Below are 18942 nucleotides of genomic sequence, written 5' to 3'. Positions count from 1 at the left end.
GCGCGTGGGCAGCAGGGGGGTGTGAGTGGCAGTGCCTCGCAGGGCGTGGCGTGGGGCTGCCTGCCGTGGGACGGCACCCAGAGTCGTGTGGATGAGGTCGGGGTGTGGGAGTCACTTCGGCTGCAGAGTGAAGGCTGTTGGGGGGCGGCGGACGCGACTCAGGCGGGTGGCGTGGCGAGGGCACCTGGGGGCGAGGGGGCTGAGGCGCAGAGAGGCTGCGTCGCACGGTGCGGGGAGCGCCGGACCCCATGTCCGGACCTGGGCAGCCTGCAGGCCCTGGAGCCCCGGCCCCCAGCGGTCACCCCCTGGCGTCAGACCCGGGAGGTGGCCGGTGTCGCTCTGCCGGCGTCACGCAAACCTGTGGGACTGTCGAGGGGAATTCTTGAGAGTAGCACCAACTTAATTAAGGAAGGAAAAGAAAAAATCGACCTGAAACTAAGTGGGTTTGGAGTTTTCCAGTCTTTTAATTAAAGAACAATCAGTGAAATTTGTTTAAAGGATGCTCTTTTGAATTAATGAATGCTGACTTGAGTTTTACTTTTGCTTTTTTTTTTTTTTCCTGGTAACTGGATGTGAGTCACTTCTGGCTGGGACCCCACCTGATGCGCTTGGAGGGCCCACCCTGCAGAACCCTGAGCACGGGGGGAGGGGGGGTCCATCAGCCGTCCTTGCTGTGCATGCCGGGCGTCACCTCAGGCTGCTGCCACTTGCCAGTGTGAGGCCATGTCACGCGCCGTTGTGGGGGACGGTGACCAGGGCTGGGTGTCCGCCGAGAGCACTCCCTGCAGCGCAGCCCTGGGGGGCCCCGTGCGCTCCCCCTTCTCTCGGCAGAGCAGAAAGGGCTGCCCTGAGAGGCGGCCCAGTGAGCCCCCGTGGGGCTGGGCCTCGCCTGCCGGGCCCCGTGCCCTCCCCTTGCTCTGCGCCCTGACCTTCGCCCTCAGCCCGGCCGGTGCAGCGTGCCACCGCCACGTTGAAACCGGGTCCCTCGTGTGCCGGCGCGGCTCTGGCCTCGTGCGTGTGCCGTGAGCACACGAGGGAGCGGCCTAAGTTCAGTGGCCGGTGTTGCTTTTTTGTAAGGTTAAACTGAAAAATGGGGGAGCAGATTGTGGCAATCCTGAAAGTCTTCAGGTGATTCCCTTGCTGTTCCCTGCGGGACCACGACTGACCAGCCCCAGGGCCGGTGAGGCCAGTGGTGGCCTGCGACCCTGTTCTCAGAAACCCCGAGCGGGGTGGCCCACATGGAGGAGAGGGTTCTAGTTGGTGCCCAGCTGCCGGCAGCCACTTCCGAGAGTTCGACGGTTGTTGGTGGCGTGTTGTGCGACACCTCCATTGTCTGGTCACAGCTCCAGTCCAGGGACCAGGACGGGATCCTGGCCGCTGTGGCAGGACCAGTACGCACCCACCCAGGCGCCCCCAAGCTCCCACCGCCCCGCCCAGCCCTGCTGTGCTGCACCCTGTCCCCTGGGGAAGGGGGCGGGGCCTGAGCAGCTCTGCTCCAGTGGCGCGCTCTGTGCACGGGTGTGACCTTCCTTCAGCCCGTGACACGCTCCTGGGGTTGGTGGAACCGCAGGGTCTGAGGACTCCCACATGGGGTGGGGGAGGTAGGGGCGGGGGCGGTGGGGAAGAGGATCGGGCTGGCGTGGCTGCTGGGCCCAGGAGCCAGAATCCCGGGTGCTGCAGCCGGACAGCAGAGACGGTATGACCCAGGAGGGGGTGTGACTGCGTTCCGGGGCGCGCTCTCTCTCTCGTGTAACACTGGCGTTCCAGAACAGCACCTTCATTTTTTCACGGTGCAGCTCACACGCCCCCAAGCGTCCCCTGTGCTCTTTCGTGCTACGGTTCACGCCCAAGGGGTCCGCCAGTGCTGGCGCCGCCCCTCCCGAAGGATCGCCCGGGGGCTGGGCGCCGAGAATACGCATCGGTCCGAGGGGCTGTAGAGGCCGCGTGCCAGCCCGCCCCCGCGCCGCTGTGTTGCGGTGTGTGTCTGCTTTCACGGCAGAAGAGCGTTCCGTCGTCGGGACGGGCTACATCCTGCTTATTCACTCCTATCGCCCGGACTTTGCGTTGTTCCCAACTGCTCTGCGTTCGACTCCGAAGCTCGTGATCCGCCGGGCTCCCCAGCCCTGGCGCGGCTCTGTTTGGATCCCATGCGCGTTCAGTTCTGCCAGCGGCTCCCAGGGCGCCGAGAGCGCCGCCTGCTGGCTCCGCGGGGAGGGCGCCGCAGGTGGGAGCCCCAGGCGCCTGCGCACTCCGTCCGGCGCCGGGCAGCGCTGGGAAGTGCCCCCTGTACTCCTGGCTGGGTGGGCCGCGCCGGGGTCGCTGTGCAGCGACCCGGAGTTGCCGGGCAGAGGGCAGCCGGCCGCCGGCCAGCCCCTCGGCCGCAGCTATGCGATCGTGAGCTCGTCGCAGGCGCGAGCTCCCCGTGGAGTGAGCGTTTGGGGTGCGCATGCGTCTCAAGAGTGCGGCGCTCAGCGGGAGGGGCCAGGCCACGTGACGTGGGCGCAGCAGGTGCAGCAGGTGCAGCGGGGGGCGGGGCCGAGGGGAGAGGTGGTGGCAGCTGCCTGATGGTGACGAAAATATTCCAGATTGGGTGGTGGCGATGGTCGCACAACGCTGAGTGTAGTAAAAGCCACTAAATTGAACACTTCGAAATGGTTGCGGTGGTGAACTTATGTTCCATGAACTTTAGGGTGGTCTTACCTGGTTCTGTGTCGTTCCGCGCGCTCATGAACCGGTTCCCGAACTCCGCGTTGAGCTTGAAGGCGCCGCAGTTTCCCTGGGAGGTGGGTCCTGACCGGCTGAAAATGCCCTCCTGGCGCCCGCCTTCTCACCCAGCGGGACGGACGCAGGGGATCCGGTCCCAGCGTCCCCCACGCCGCGGCGGGCTCTGGCCTCACCCACGTCGGGGGACCGAAAGTCCAGCCGGTGGCCGGAGCGGTACCACTGCTCCGCCACACCGGGGCTGCCATGGGCCGCCCTGCAGCGGCGCCGGCCGCGACCAGATCCAGGCGCGTATCTTGGGGACGTAGTCACACAGCTGCGAGCTCGGTGGGGAGCCTCTGCCTTCTGGAAGAATCGATTAGGAGGCCCGCCCGCCCGCCGGGGGAGCTTATCTGCTGGGCCCCCGATGAGTAGTTCTGACTCGACAAAACTCGTCCCTCTGCGGGACGCCAGCACCCGGAAGTGCGGCTGCAGAGACCAGGCCGTCCCGACTGGGGAGTTCCCGGTTTCGGTCATTCGTAAACGCAGGGCGAGCCCGCTCGCGGTGCACGCGGGTTGCATGGACTTGGCCCTGGCTGGGTCAGACTGGAGCAGACTGGGAACGTGACCTCTGAAAACAAAGCTGAGGCCTGTGCTACGAGTGCGTCTTCTCAGACACTGTCCTTGGCACAAGGGGCATCGGGGATTTGTTTGTGCTTTTTGCCCATGGTGCCACGATACCTCCTAGTGTGCGCGCCCTGTTTTAGTAGTAGTGAAGTCGCATTTCTTTTTTAAAAACATTTATTTATGGATTTGAGAGAGAGAGAGACATTGATTAGTTGTTCCACTAATTGATGCATTCATTGATTGCTTCTTGCATGTGCCCTGACCGGGAATTGAACCCGCAACCTTGGTGCATCGGGATGACTGGGGGAGGACTCAGAGGCGGGCAGGCCCCCGAGAGCGCTGGAAACCATGCGGCCGGGTGCTCTCACCAGGGAGAGCTGTGGATGGTGGGTGGGTGGGTGGATGAGTGGATGGATAGAGGATGGGTTGGGTGGATGGATGGAGGGAGGGAAGATGGATGGGTGCGTAGATGGGTGGGTGGAGAATGGATGGTGGGTGGGTGTGCGGATGGGTGGAGAGAGGGCACGAGGTGGGAGGAGCCGGCCCGGGGACAGGGACCAGCAGTGCGGTGGGCAGAGGCGGGCCCGGGCCCCAGGGGCTGTGCTGGGCAGGGCGGGGCTGCGGTGAGGCGGGGCGGGGTCTGCCTGGCAGGGACAGAGCCCCGCTGCAGGGTGACTGGGTGGAGGGAGGATTGGGGGGTGAGGAGCAGACGGGTCGTTGGAGGAAAGTGGGACTGGCTTTTTTTTTCTTTCTTTTTTAAAGATTTGCTTTTTTATTTATTTTTAAAGATTTTATTTTTTCAGGGAGGGAGAGAGGGAGGGAGAAAGAGGAAGAGAAACATCAGGGTTGGTTGCCTCTCGCACGCCCCCTGCTGGGGACCTGGCCCGCAACCCAGACGGGTGCCCTCACCGAGGATCAAACCGGCGACCTCTTGGTGCGCAGCCGGCTGCGCAGCCTGCTGCGCCCCACCAGCCGGGGCCGGAGGGTGTCCTCGCTGCGCGTGTGTGCTCGGAGGGAGTGCCCCCAGGTGCGCGTTCACACGCCGGACTGCTTCCTCCTGGCGCCTCGACGGCGTGTTCTCTGGGGGCGCGCTGGCTGCGCCGTCGGCGTGTCTCACGGCTGGTGGGGACTTTGCCCTCTGCCGCCTCAGGTCTCGTCTCTGTCTCTGTCGTGTTGCGTGTGTTAAAACTGGTGTGATCGTGGCGTGTGTGTGTGCTGCTAGGAGTAATCTGGTAGAGAGGGCACAGCTGTGGTGGCAGTGGCTGGGGCACCGTCTCCGGCCTTGGGCACCGCTCTGAGTGTGATGGGGGCTGGGCCTGGCGGTGGGGACCGGGAGGCTGGTGGCCGCCTGGGTGAGGAGGGGCCGGGCGGCGGGAGGCTGTGCCTGTTGGGGGTGAGGCTCAGGCTCCGACAGCGCTGCACCAGCCCTCGGCCGGCGGAGGGGCCCCTGCCTGGGAGCCCGGCAGCTCTGGACAGCTGTTGCTCCCGGGGCCGTCCACTCTGTGGCCAGAGACTCCGCCTCCAGCAGTCGTCTCCTTGACCAGGGCGGGTTGACCAGGGCGGCCCCGGGGGCCCCTCGGCTCCACCAGTGCTTCAACACAGCGCACACGCCCGGGCCTGCCCGTCTCGTTGGCCGGGCTGGGCGTCGGTGGGTCCCTGCTGGGTGGGGGCCGCGTGGGAGGCCCCGTGGAAGATGGGCGTCAGCGCCCCTCCCAGCTGAGGGGCGTGGTGGCCGTCCCTGAGCTCCTGGGGGGTGTGGGCGGGCACAGGGTGGGTCCACGTCTGCCTGGCGTCACGTGGGGAGTGGCTCTGGCTGGAACTGTCAGGAGACGTCTCCACCTGCACGTCAGCCACCTGCGTGGGGCCCCCCCCAGGGGCGTGTCATTGGAGGTGAAGACATGGAGCTGGGGAAGCTGCCAGGCCCTCCGGCCCCGCCCCCAGGCCCCAGCTCGGCACGGGGGGGGGGGGGGGTGCTCCCTCCCCAGCGCTGGTCTGAGAGGTTCCGCCCAGTGTGGGGGGATGGGGGCGTGGGCCCGACCCCGGCTCTCCAGGTGGAGGGGTCCGGGCTGTCTTAAAACTGCGCCGTAATGCCCTTCGAAACCCTCATTAGCACCGGCCCCAGTTTAGGGAGCCGGGCCCCCATAACGGGCTGTGCTGTTCCGGACGCCCTCGAACGCCAAGTTCTCTTTGGTGATGGACGCCGTGCGGGAAAGGTGGGTCCCGTGTGCGTGTCAGCTGCCTGTCGCCGCCCAGAGCAGCGGGGAAACCCGTGATGGTGACTCGGCAGTGCACCACGGTGGGGGGAGGGGGGTCTCGGGGCAGACACCTTCCCCCACTCCTGCCCCCCCTACCCCCAGGCAGGACCCATCCTGACCTTCCCGCCCTCTCCTGTCCCCGAAGGCGAAGGCCTCCCTGCGAGGTTGACTCCCTGCGGGGACTGAACCGTGTGCGGGACGCACCACCTTTTCAGAGCCGCTCCGCCCCACTGGGCGCCCGCGTGCTCCGCGGAGTTCGCTGGGCGGTGGCCGCGCGGCCCGCTCATTTCTGCCCACCGGCTGCAGCTGAAGCCCGGGTTCCAGGCACCGCCGCTCCTCGCTGAGCGTGGGGTGCCGCCCTCGGGAGGCTTTGGTTGGGTAGCTGGTCAGGCCTTGGGCATCCCTCTGTCCCGAGCGGCTGGGGGCTTCCGCCTCCTTCCTCTGTGCTTTGTTTTCCCGAGGCGCCGGAGGGTCTTGATTTCCAGGCCAGCGCCGAGGTGGAAGCAGGGCGCCGTGTGTGTGTGTGTGTGTGTGTGTGTGTGCGCGCGCGCGCTGACCGCCGGCCGGGGCCCCACGGGTGGGTCGCCGCGCCTCACCGCACCGCACGGAGGAGCCAGGACCAAAAGGGCGTTTTCTTTCGTGCTGGGCATCACCTTTTTCTTCTCGATTCCTTTTCTCTTGAAACTCGTCAGGCCGCACGGGATGGTGTGGTGGACCTGGCTTCGGCCAACTTCAAGTTCGCTGGAGACGCCGAGTGCTGACTCACGCCCGGTCCTCGTGCAGCTCGCGCTGGACGCCGGGGGTGGGGGGGGGCTGGCGGCCCGGCCTCGCAGGGGGTGCAGACGCGCGTCCAGCAGTGGTCCTTGTCCCCGGAGGGCGTGTGCACCGTCGGTGTTGCGTTTCCTTTCCCTGTGACAGAAAGAGGCCTGGCCAGCGGGCGCAGCGGCAACCCCCCCCCCCCCCCCCGCAAGGGTGTGCCAGGAAGGGCACCCAAATGAGGTGGTTCCCTGCCACCTCAGGGCGACTCCGCTACGGAGCCTGCGTGGGGGTCGGGGGATCCCCTCTGAGTCAGACGCGGCCGAGGGGCGGTCCCGGCGCCTGGGCATCCTGGGCTTGGAGCAGAAACACCCCGGGGTGGGGGGCTTCTCTTATAGGAACCCAGGAGGCGTCCCCTTTACTGGGGGCGCAAACCCGAGTTGGGGCCTGAATCTTTCAGTTTGGGGGCATGTTTGCTGGCAGTGGTGCCGGGCAGGGCGGGGCACGAGGGGATGACCTCTGGGGCAAGGTCACCCCTGACACCCCACCCTGGCCAGTGGGCGCCCTCGGACAGGGCCTCGTGGTGGCGCCGTGAGCCGTGCCTGCGCGGCCACTCGGGTGCTGGCTGGGGCTGGCTCCCTGCCCCCCCCCCCCCCCCCCCCGCCCCCGTGGCCGCAGGTCCTCGTTTGTGAGCTGAAGACACCTCGTGCCTGACAGCGTGGGTGTCACAGTAGCCGGGAAGGCACTGGTGCCCTTCCTGTGCCTGGTGGACGCCGGCGTCTTGCGTGGACCGGTGCAGGCTGCCGGCAGGAGATGGCGCGTCCTCACTCGGCGCCCTGCGTCTGTGCCTGGGTCCCAGCACGGGGCTCTGCTCCATGGAGGCGGTTCTGCTAAGGGGAGTGACCTGAGACCCTCTCTTGTCCCCCTGTTCACTGGCTCGTTCGTTCAGGTGCGCTGTGTGGCAGACCAGCGCAGAGTACACACCGACCCGGAGAGGAGCCAAGCCGCGGAGGTGGGGGCAGTGGGGGAGAGTGCCTGGGCGAGCCAGTCCCCGCAGAGCTGGCCGACGGCGGGCGTCACACAGCTGAGCTTCAGACCCGGCCAACAGCAGGGGCGCGGGCAGGGGCCCCGTGTCTGTGGTAGTGCTTCCAGCCAGCGCTCTGGAGGGAAGGCGGGCTGTGCATGGGAGGGGACATTTTAATTTACGAAGGGAATTTCACGAAAGCCATTTCCACAGTAAAAAAGAGTCTGTCTCTCCAGATCGCAGGGGCGGCTCTGGGGCCCTTTCTAGGAGACTGTGTGTCTCTAGAGTGACAGTTGGGGTCTCCGGTGGCCCACACAACCCCACTTGGGAACCTGCTGCAGAGAAGACGGCTCTGAGGCTGCAGCGAGGTGGGGAGGGGTCCTGGGGGCCGCCGGCAGGCAGGGGCCGGGTGTGCCGCGTGACGGACTGGTGTTGCGCCTGCCCTGAGTGCGCGCTGCTGAGCGCCGCGGGGTATTTTTAGGCTCTTACTCACTCAGCCACAAGTGTGGGGCGGGGCCTCTGAGTCACGGCTGGCAGGGCCGGGAGCATGCTGTCGCTGGGGTGACGCTGGGGTGCCGGCTCCCTGGCCGGGGGTGGGTTTGCCCGGCTGAGACAGATTGGAATTTCCCAGGGAGCCTTTACCGAGAGGGGAAGACGCGAGACTTACGGGAACCGCGGCCCGTGTGGAGGTGACACGTTTCCAGAGAACAGCTGTGGCCCGCAGCCGGCTGCTTCCTCGCGGGGCCCCGCCCCGCCGTGCGGAGACCCCCCCCCCCCCCAGGCTCTCCTCTCCTCCTCTCCCCACAGTGGAGGCCCCGACCGCACAGGCCCGAGGGAGGGGAAACAACTGTCCCTCCTGAGGGTGGGGGCATGGCCTTGGCTTCTTGTCACATCGGAACCCTAGGGCGTCACTGACTCTCCTGGGGCCACCGCGTGCTGATCCCAGGATCCCCCGAAGAGGGGTTGCGTGCCCGCTGGCGTCTGCCCCGGCCGGGGGCCTCCGGGGGGCACAGACAGCGTCCCTCTGCACCCCTGTGAGCCTGGGGTCTCGGCGAGGCCAGCCGCCACGAGCGCTGGCTTCAGCCGGAGGGGGCTCGGCACACAGCGTCTGCTTCTGCGCCCGAGCAGCGTGGGCGGCAGGACCTGGGCGCCCTGGCAGGTCACTCGGCCCCAGAGCCTCTGTTTCCTCCTCACAGGGACGGCCAGAGGCGTAAAGGGGCCGTCGTCCAGCCCTGGGAGATGTGTGTGGTCCTCACCCAGGAGCACGGTCACTGATACTAGGGATGGGAGAAAGACATTAACTGGCCGCATGGCACGCCAGCCCTGACTGGGGCTCGAACCCACAGCCCCTTGGTGTGCGGGCGGCACTGCAACCTGCCAAGCCCCCCGGGCCGGGGCCCGAGCCGGTCTGTCCGTCCTTTGCCTTCGCCTTCGCAGTTTCTGGCCGGTGCCCGGAGTGACACACACGCCCCCCAAGGGGAGGCGGGCGGCGTGCTGCTTTGCGTCCTGACGCCCGGGCCGAGGTCGGGAAGAGCCGAGGCCTGGGTGCTGGCGGCTCCGGCCCCCAGGGAGGCACGCGTGTCCCCTCCAGAGGCACAGCCGGTCTGCGGCACGGGCCGGCCACAGCGGGACAGCTGGCAGCAGGGAGCCCCGGGCTCGGGTGCCCTCGCCAGCAGCCGGAGCGCTGACCCTGGGAGCCGGGCTGTTTGTGGGTTTAATGACCGTGCAGTTTGGGCTTTTCTTGGGGAACACTGGAGTCATCCGGGAGTGAGCAGTCACACCAGTCTTCTTGTTCCTGAAGGTCACGCCGTCATTCTGCGAGGCCCGGGGGTGGGGGCAGAGACAGGAAGTCCCAGTGCCTGCCTCTCGCCTGGACTGAGCCCCCGACCGGCCCGTGGGCGCTGTGCCCCGGTGCCCGCCCACAGCCTGGCTCACAGCTGGTGAGTCAGAGCGGGCTGCAGGGGAAGGGTGCGTCACTGCCCCCCGCCCCCGGTTTCCAGGGTGGCTTCCAGCTCCCAGTTCTGCGGTTCACTGCTGAGTACGTGCCGTCTGCTCGGGGCTGCCGCTCTCGGCCGGATGGCACAGGCCAGCACCAAACCTCGGTGTCCATTCTTGCTGCTCGCGGGCGGGCCGGCGGTGGAGGGGCAGCCAGGGGCCCGTGGGGGTGGGTGGGGCTGAGGCTGTGGGAGCCACCGCCCCCTGCTAGGCCCCATGTCTGTGCCCGACCTGGCGGGAACCCAGTCCGCCCCACGGGCCTCAGCATTGGGAGAGCAGCGGGCGGGAAGAGCCGCTCCGACAGCGGGCCTGCCTGCGCGGCCTCGTGGGAGAGCTCGCTGCCCGCCCGCGCGGGAGGTCTGGTCTCTGGATCCCGGCTCTGCGCCCTGCGTGGGGGGCCGACTGTGTGATGAGCCTGGTGGGCCGGTTGTCATGGCAGCCGGGACTTCGTGAGCTCACGGAGCTTCAGGGACTGCGTTCCCAGGGCAGCCATGGAGACGGCCGTCCCCGGGCCTGCTGGCGCCCTGTCTGCAGGCACGTCAACGCCCCCACCTCCCCGCTGCCGCAGAAACCAGGGAGGTTTGCTGACGTTGCCCCCAGCCGGGACCCCATTTCCTCTGCTCAGAGGTGAGGCCGCCCTGGCCCCTGGGAGCTGATCCTGCCAAGGATGTGGGGTCCCCCACCCCTTTGTCAGTCTGGTGACGCCTGTGGGTGGGCCCTCTGCGCAGTGTGTTTCAGGCACAAAACAGAACGTGCAGGATGATGACAAAGCAGCCTGGCCACATGGAAATACCGCCGTCAAAAATCTCACCATTGAAATGCCACCACCAGACGAGCCCTGGCTGGTGTGGCTCCGTGGATGGAGCACCGACCAGCCTGGGAACCAAAAGGGAACCAAAAGGTTGTTGGTTCGATTCCCAGTCAGGGCACGTGCCTGGATTTCGGGTCAGGTCCCCAGTAGGGGGCACGTGAGAGGCAAACAACTGATGTTCCTCTGACATCAGTGTTTCTCGCCCTCTCTCCCTTCCACTCTCCCTAAAAGTAAAAAATAAAATCTGAAAAGCACCAAATGGACAAGTGACCAAGTGACGGACGAGCCCCTGATGGCTGAAGACCCAGGGCCAGCAGAGTTCCGGCTGCTGTGATCAGGCACGGCAGTGAGTCCGGGACACGCTCGGTGTCGAGCGGCCGTCCTGTGACACGAGCATCCCGTGTTGTCCGAGAGTCACAGGTGCTGCTCCTGTTGCCATGGTTTCTCACATGGGTTCTTCGTGGAAGGGTTGCATTTCACTTGGAGGTTAGTCCAAGGTCACCGGCCACTGTGCGCTCTGCGTGGGTCCCGGGCTGAGACTGGGGCGCATGGGACACCAGTGTCCCCAGTGTGGGCTCCTCCTGGGCAGGGCACCTGATGCCGCAGCTGCTGGCCCAGGGCTCCCGGCCGGGCAGGTGGTCCTGGGGCGCCTGGTGACAGGACTCGTGTCCCGGGATTCACCCTGGCTGCCTGGGTGACAGCCATGGCGGAGGCGGCCACACCGCTCACTCCGGGGGCCCAGCATGGTGTGCGTGGTCCTCCTCTTGAGGCAGAGATGGGCCTGGGAGCCCCCTGTTCTCAGGGGGCGCCCAGCTGGGGAGACTCCCTGCCTCCCCCGGACACCGCCTTCCCCGTCACCGCCTTCCCCGTCGGTGCAGCAGTTCGCTCGGACCCACCCTCGCCTTGCCCTTGCCCTCCTGACGTCAGCTGGGTGTGGACCAAAGTCCCTGGGGGTGTTAGGGTGTCCATGGGTGGCGTGTGTCACCGTGAGGGGTGTCCTGAGGGACTGACTGCTGCTGCCCCTGCCCCAGCCAGGGCCCCCTCGCTTTGCTCCTGTCCCCTCCACTTCCTGTCCCTTGTGCCAGCTTGTCCCTGGTCCCCATCCCACATTCAGGGGAGGCACCACTCTCTTGAGGGAATGCCCTCTTCTCAAGGGGGAGGGGGCGGCCGCGTGGGGCACTCACCCCCCTCTGTGACCCTCCCGGCGTCTGTTAACAACGCCGAAGCCTGCCGGCTGCCCGACCCGCTTACGCACACAGGACGTAGTTCCTCACTCGCTGGTTTCCCTTTCACCGATGGAGGGGCGGCTCGGAAAGGGATCTTGAGACGCAGGTGCCGGTGTCTGTGGCGGTGCACCCAGCGCTGCCCTCTGTCCCCGGCCCTGGGGCCCAGGGACCCTGCCCTCAGAAGCTGCTGTAGCCTGGACATCCGGACTGACGGACCGGTCGCCAAAGAGCTCAGAGGCGGAGGGGGCCGCAGGCCTGGGCAGGTCACACGCCCCGACCCCACCCCCACCCCCAGGGGTCCAGGTGGGCCAGCTCAGTGAGATGGCCAGCCTTTAAAGCTCGTTCCTTCTCCCCTAGAAAGAAAACAAAGTGAAAGCCAAGTCCCTCGAGGACTCCGGGTTTCCCCGGGGCGGGAGTGGGATGCAGGGAGAACAGCCCGTGTTGGCGTTAGTGGAGCAACCGCTGTCCCCGGTGAAGGGCAATAGCAGCTCAAGTACGTGGACTTTTTTTTTAATGAGGAGGCTTTTTTTTAAAGAAACTTTTGAGTGAAAATTAGAAGTATTCTGTTACTGAGAAAATATTTTTCCCCTAAAGCCACTGTTTTAATTGTCCTGACGGAATGAGGGAGAATGGGAGTTGGGATGAAGTTTCTTTATACCGTGTGAACTGTGGGGGAGGGAACGTTTGCTAATTAAACCCGCGGTTGGTGGGGGGCCGCGGTGATGCTCCCGCCCCCTGGTCACCTGTGGCCTTGCCGCCCTCCCCGTCCGTCCTGGCGCGCCCACCCGGACGTGTGCCGGCCCGAGTTACTAGGGCGCGCTGTCAGTGAAGAGCTGGCTTCCTGTGCGGACGCCGCCTTTGTGGGAGTGCGGTGTTGGTCTCGAGATGGGGGTGCTGAGCTGCGGTTTCTGGGGACCCCAGAGACTGTGGAAGGTCGAGGGCCTGTGTGGACCCCGCACACCTGTGCAAAGCCCTGGAGGTCACCCGTGGGAGGTGGTGCTCCAGGTGGGGGGGTGGCGGGCAGCGTGGGTGAGCACTGGGGTCGGGAAGCCATGGCTTTCTTAACTCCTGATGATCGAGCCCCTTCCTTCGTGACTCGGTGGCCATTGTAGAGGACACGCTCTGAGGGACTTGGGCGACGACCTTCCCTCACCTGTCTGAACATCGTGTTCCTTAAGTGGGGGGCTCAGGCAGGCACGCTCTGACCTTTGGGGGACGCTCATGGTCCCACGGGGGAGACCGATCCCCACGCTGTGATGACGGCACAGAGTGGCTGGCTTGTTCTGGGCAGTGAGCGCTGTGAGCTGGCGGTACATGGGGTCAGCAACTACCGATGAGTCCTCTGGGACCCACAGGGGTGGGGCCCACAGGCGCGGGGAGGGGGCCTTGGGGCCTGTCGCATGCCACTGAGTGAGGGGGGGGCGTATGGACTTGGGAGGCTGGGGGCCCCCTGAGCCTGATAGCTGGGAGTCTCTGTGATGAGGTGGACACACCGAAGCAGCGGGTGGAAGGGCTGGGGGCGCTAACTGCGCAGGGTCCCCGGGAGGCGAGAAGGATGGTCACGCGAGTGCCCCCCCCACCCCCCCACCACAGTGCTCTGCTTCCGGAGAGCCTCACCTTGCCCCCTGGGCCCATTTCCCCGAGTGACACGACCTCTTTGCTGTTCCAGTGCTCACGCCTCCTGCGCCGCCGCCGCCCCCCATCCAAGGATATGCCTTCAAGCCTCCGCCCAGACCCGACTTCGGGACCTCCGGGAGAACCATCAAGCTGCAGGCGAACTTCTTCGAAATGGACATTCCAAAAATCGACATCTATCACTACGAATTGGACATCAAGCCGGAGAAGTGCCCAAGGAGAGTTAACAGGTACGTATCCTCCTCCACTGGCCTCGACTCCCCCTGATTCGTGCGGGCGGCCTTTGCCTGCAAACCCAAGGTTCTCATCAGCCCTCCGGTCTCGGCGGGCCCCTCTCACCTTCTTCCCAGCAAGTTTCCATTGAGTCTGTCTTTTGAGAAATGTTTTCTCAGCGAGCTTTGGCCAGCGCACATGTACGCCCCCACCCCTGTGTCAGTGCAGCGACCTGTCACAAGGTCCCCTTCCTGCTGGTGGGAACGGAGAGACCCACCCGCAGCGCGCCCTGTGTGGCTGATACTGCCTTGTTTCTGTGGCGGAGGGGCCTTCTGTGGGCGTCTGTGTAGCCCCCCCTACTTCGGTGCTCGGGCCGCTGGGCTCCCTTTCCTGCGCAAGACCGCCGTGAGCCTTCTGGAGCCTTTTCTGTGTGCAGGACGGTTTCACTCCTCGCAGACACATGGCGAGGAGAGAGTGCTGGGCCGCGGTGCGGGAGCTGTACCAGGGACTTGCAGGTGCTCTCCCCAGGCACCCAGCCGCCTCCCGGTCCGCTCCGCTCTCTCGTTGGCGCTCGGGGTGGCCAGTCTTTCTGGTTCTTGCTATTTTGGTGCAGACAGAGTCACTTCTCAGTGTGGTTTTAATTTTCACTTCCTCATAACTGATGAGTCGAACACTTTTCGTGCACCTAGGTCGGTGAATGATACAACATTTACGTGTTACAGAGTGTCACACCGCCTGTTATCTCTGTCACCGCGTCTGTCGCAGTCTTTCCCGATCACAGGGGCTCTTCGTCCTTTTGTCACTGATCCGTGGGGGTTTTACAGCAGCGTGCTCTGGGGGCACGTCTGTACAGAAACTGCATTCTCAGTCTGCGTTTGGCAATTTCACTTCCTGAACTGGGTCTTTAACGGGCAGAACTGTACGATTTTGTCAAGTCCAGCTCTCTCATTTTGAAAATGGTCACCACGTGGTGGGTTCTCTCTAAGAAATATTCACCTACCTGACGGTAACAAAGATGCGCTTCTTGTCTTACAAGAATTGCAGTTCGTTCTTGTGTGTGCAGGCCGGCGGTCCGCCGTGGGCAGGTGCTGTGTGGCGGCTGCCACGGCTCGGCTCACACATGCCCCTCTGCAGGGGTCACCCTCGCACCTTGAGGGGAAAGCCAGTCGGTTTTCATTAACTGTCAGAGAGCCCCTTGGAACTTTTTTCATTGCGACTGTTTTGAATCTGTAGATAAATCTGGGGAAAAGGGATGCCGTTGAGTCTACCGATATCTGCCAAGACATACGCGTGCACATTGTACGTTCTCTGCACTTCGTTCCATAGAGAGAGCCGTGCCCTGTCTGCATTTAGTTCCTCTCCGCAGGGACTGGTAATGTTCATAGTGCTCAGTGTCGAGGTGTTTCATTTTATCCATTCTTCAGCACATTATGTTGTTCCTGTAGATCGTGTTTCAAAGTTTCATTTTCCAGAAGGGGTGGGGAGGGACTGCGAACAAGTATGGGGCTGCTTTCAGGGTGACGGGGGTTCGCACAGGTTTCTCTGTGGTGATGATGCCCGCAAAACCGCATGACTCCACGCACCGTCGGCTTGCGCACCTTAAGGATGGGTTTTGTGGTGTGTGGTTGGTAGAGCTCAACAAAGATGCTAAGTTTTTCTTGTTCTTTTTGGATGAAGAGGGCGTTACTTTTTTTCGTTCCAGCTTTGAATGGGTTTTGTTTCTCTGACTCGCTCTGTTAGGGCGGCTCAGACATCCAGTGCACCCCATGCTGGGGGGGCGCACTGTAAGCAGCCGCCTTCCTCATTCCGCGTGTCGTGTCTTGGGGGGACGTATCCCTCTCACCTCTGAAATGTGATGCTCCTTTAGGATTTTAGGAGACCCCGCATCGGGCTGGGAGCGCTCTTCCTAGCTGGCCGAGGGCCCACCTCGCTCTGGGGCGCCAAGTTCTGTCCCTACGATGCTGCTGCTTCTGCGGGGCCCATCCCGCTGCTCTGCTGACCACCCCGCAGCAGTGCGGTCAGTGGCTTCTGCGGGTGGGGGTGTCGAATCGGCTTGACTTTCTGACAGTCGCGGTGGTTTATTTTACTCCTGTCTCCAGCAGCGGTGTGCTCCTTCTACCGGTTGTTGGGGCTATGCTTGTCTTGGGCATCTGCACCCCTGGCTCCGCGTTCTCTGTGAGGTTCTGGGGCGTCCCTGCCCCCCGCCCCCCGCAAGAGTGGCGCGTGAGGTCGGCATCGTGCCTGAAGGTTGGACCAGTTCGCCCCCGAGACCACCTGGGCCCGGCGTCTTCTTAGCGGGAGGGGCGTCACACGGTTTAATGCTCGACCGCACACACACCGTTCGGGTTTTTCCGTCCCTTTCTGTGTCAGCTTTGGGCTCTTTTACGGAATCTGCCCGTGTCACCCGAGTTGTTGAACTTACCGGGCGTAAAACCGGTCACAGCGTCCTTTCGGGGCCAGTGGGGCCCGCGGCGAAAGCTCCGGACTCGTCCCCGAGGCTTTGAGTTTGTGCTTGCCCCCTCCCCCCATTCTTCCCCGTCCGGTCCGCGGGGCGCTCCGTCAGCGCCATCTCCTCCCGGGAGCTCGTCCCTCCGCTGGGCTCGCGCTCCGGTCTGTCGGCCCGCCCCCGTGCGCTGCCTCCTGGGGCGGCCGCCGCCGCGGCAGCGTCCCCCTCACGCTCCTCACGCGCGCTCACGCCGCGGTGTCCTCCCCTTCATGCTCCCTGCGCGCTCACGCCGCGGTGTCCTCCCCTTCATGCTCCCTGCGCGCTCACGCCGCCCGCCGCCGCGTCCCCCCTCACGCCCGCCGCGCGCCCACGCCGCCCGCCGCCGCGTCCCCCCTCACGCTGCCGCGCGCTCACGCCGCCCACCGCCGCGTCCCCCCTCACGCCCGCCGCGCGCCCACGCCGCCCGCCGCCGCGTCCCCCCTCACGCCCGCCGCGCGCCCACGCCGCCCGCCGCCGCGTCCCCCCTCACGCTGCCGCGCGCTCACGCCGCCCACCGCCGCGTCCCCCCTCACGCCCGCCGCGCGCCCACGCCGCCCGCCGCCGCGTCCCCCCTCACGCCCGCCGCGCGCCCACGCCGCCCGCCGCCGCGTCCCCCCTCACGCCCGCCGCGTCCCCCCTCACGCCCGCCGCGCGCTCACCCCGCCCGCCGCCGCGTCCCCCCTCACGCCCGCCGCGCGCTCACGCCGCCCGCCGCCGCGTCCCCCCTCACACTCCTCGCGCGCCCACGCCGCCCGCCGCCGCGTCCCCCCGTCACACTCCTCGCGCGCCCACGCCGCCCGCCGCCGCGTCCCCCCGTCACACTCCTCGCGCGCCCACGCCGCCCGCCTCGAACCTTCTCGTTCAGTCCGTTTACTCGAGGCCGCGCACACTCCCAAACCTGGCTTAAGCAGTAGCCCACACGTTTTGATGCGTTTTAGTTTTTCTTTCATTTAAAACACTTTCTCATTTTCTCGGTGAATTGTTCTTTGATCCGTGGTGTTCAGAAGCATATTGCTCGGCTCTCCACTCTTTAAAGGTTACTTTTAAACACCCCGCTCTCTCGGTTGCTGGGTTAATGTCTTCATGCGGACAAAACCCGTTGTCGGATTTCAGCCTCTTGAAACACACTGGGGCTGACCCGATGGCTGAGCGCGTGGCTTGTCTTGTTAAACACGGTAACTTCGTGTGCACGCGCGGGTTTATGGCGCCGTGACCCACGCGCCCCGCGGTCCCTTTTGCTGGGGTGCTCCTGTGCCTGAGCGCGCGGGGCCGGCCCGCGGCCTGATGCTGCCCCGCAGGCGCCGCGTGGCCTCCCGCCCACGCGGCCGCCCGTCTCAGCCTCTCTGCGTCCCTGCCGCCGGCGCCGCCCCAGGGCTGAAGGTGCGCGCCCGCCGCCCTCGCGCACGCGCACGCCGCCAGGACGCGCCTTCCAGCCCCGTTTAAAAGCCTGTCAGTGCGCCTGCTTCCGTGTTGGCCTCGAAAGACACCCTCGCCGGACGCCGAGCTCTAAATCGGCGGTTTTCCCTCAGCCCCTTGAAGAGGCTGCCGCGTTGACTGTTGGCTCCGAGTCCTCGCTGCGTGCGAGGAAGCGGCGGCCCGTTTTCTCACCCTGCGTCCTCGTGTGCGTGGTTCGTCCCTTTTCCCCCCCGAACACGGCTCGGCTCACGCCCGGGTTGCGCTGCGGCGGGCCCCGGAGTTGCTCGCGTGCGTGTGCGTGGGGAGGGGGGCATCCGCCGAGAGGTCGGCGAGGGCCCGGCTGCCGCTCCCTCGGACACTTGTGCCGCCGCTTTCCTCTCCGCTCGCTCCGGGGCTGCAGTCGGCGTCTGCGAGACCCTTCGGCACTGTCTCCGCGTCGCTGAGCCTGGGGTTTGAAAACAAAAACGAACCAAAAAACCCTCTTTTTCCCAGCTTGGATGATCTTTCTTGATCTGCCTTGAAGGTCGCTTTACCTGTTGTGTGAGTGTTTGTTTGTCTTTTTAAATGGTATGCAGCCTTCCGTGGTGAGCAGCCAGTAAGAACTGTAAACGTAGATCCTCTTGTTCCTGCTCCGGACTCTGCCTTTGGCTCTTTTCCGAGTTTACGCTCTCGGCCGAGGTCCCCATGCTTTTCTTGGCGACCTTGAATGGTCCGACAGCGACGACTGGGTTAGCACCCGTGTCTGCCGAGGACAGCGCGCGGGTCACTTCAGGGCCGGTCGCTGTTGACAGGTGTCACCCGTGGGTGCTGGCTCCCGTCCTCCGCGCATTAGTCACTGAGCCTCACTAACGGGCTCGTGGGGACCGGTCCGTGGAGGGGTGTGGCTTTCGCTGTCCTCTCCGGGCCCGCCCCACAAGCCCCCGCCTCCTCGGAGCCCCGGGCGGGCCCTCCCCCGCCCCCTGTCGGTGGCCGGGATGCGGCTCCCGAGCGGGGAGCGTCCGGCTCCCGCCCCCTGGGCCCCGCCCCCCGCCCGCGTCCTCCCGTCCTCCTGTGCGTCCGGGCAGCGAAGGAGGGCGAGTCCAGCCCGGCCACAGCGTCCTGGTCGGAAGCAGAGTCTCTGATGCGGCCTGAGAGCCCCGGATCGCCCAGCCGGTGCTGACGGCCGGTCAGGTGCCCTCCGCGGTGATGTTTGCGCCCGGCCTCGGGCGTCCTGAGAGGAAGAGCGTTCGGGGCTTCGGTGCCCTTGTCCGCGGAGCTCAGCAGTCAGACGTTGGTCCGGACTTTCAGAAGGGGTGGGGGGGTGTTAAAATAGAAAGAGCACACACCCTTTCGTGCGCCAGTTCTGCCCTGGGCACTTACCTGTAAAGGACTTGTGTCGGGCTGGCTGTGCTCAGCAGCCGCACGGGATCGGTTCCGTGTGTGCGCACTGAGAAGTGAGTTTCCTGAAGAGAAACTCGGGCACAGCTGGTCTCGGCAGCTTTGTTTACCGAAGGCCTCGAGAGACGTGTCCGTGGGCCGTGCGTGCGCGGCGGGTCCCCGTGCAGGGGCCCGCTCGTCTGCTCCGGAGTCTCCGGGGCGGGGCCTGTGGGCCCCCAGGGCCGGGGCATCCTCGGAGAGTGGGTGCGAAGGCGCTTCAAGCTCGGACACTTCCCGGGGTTTTGGTCGCACGGTGGCAGTGGGGCTCTCACTGTGCCGTCGGCCACAGCGTGCCGGATGCTTTCTTTGAGGGAAACGGTGTGACTCGGGCGGCGTTCTCTGGCCACGGGGAGAGGTGGGCAGAGGGCGCCGGGCTGCAGCAG

General features: G+C 65.5%; 1 protein-coding gene across 2 annotated transcripts in view; it reads left to right on the top strand.

Moving 5' to 3' along the window:
- Nucleotides 1–18942, top strand: part of AGO2 (argonaute RISC catalytic component 2) — a 55439-nt gene that overhangs the window by 11208 nt on the left and 25289 nt on the right. For both annotated transcript variants that reach the window (XM_036031451.1, XM_028533883.2), the window contains exon 2: nt 13064–13259. In XM_036031451.1, coding sequence (XP_035887344.1) covers nt 13064–13259 — 196 coding nt within the window. The remainder of the gene's footprint in view (nt 1–13063; nt 13260–18942) is intronic.

The sequence above is a fragment of the Phyllostomus discolor genome, chromosome 7, assembly GCF_004126475.2.
Source record: "Phyllostomus discolor isolate MPI-MPIP mPhyDis1 chromosome 7, mPhyDis1.pri.v3, whole genome shotgun sequence".
Classification (NCBI taxonomy): domain Eukaryota; kingdom Metazoa; phylum Chordata; class Mammalia; order Chiroptera; family Phyllostomidae; genus Phyllostomus; species Phyllostomus discolor.
Note: the sequence above shows the minus strand (reverse complement) of the source record. Positions and strands in the feature narration are given on the sequence as shown.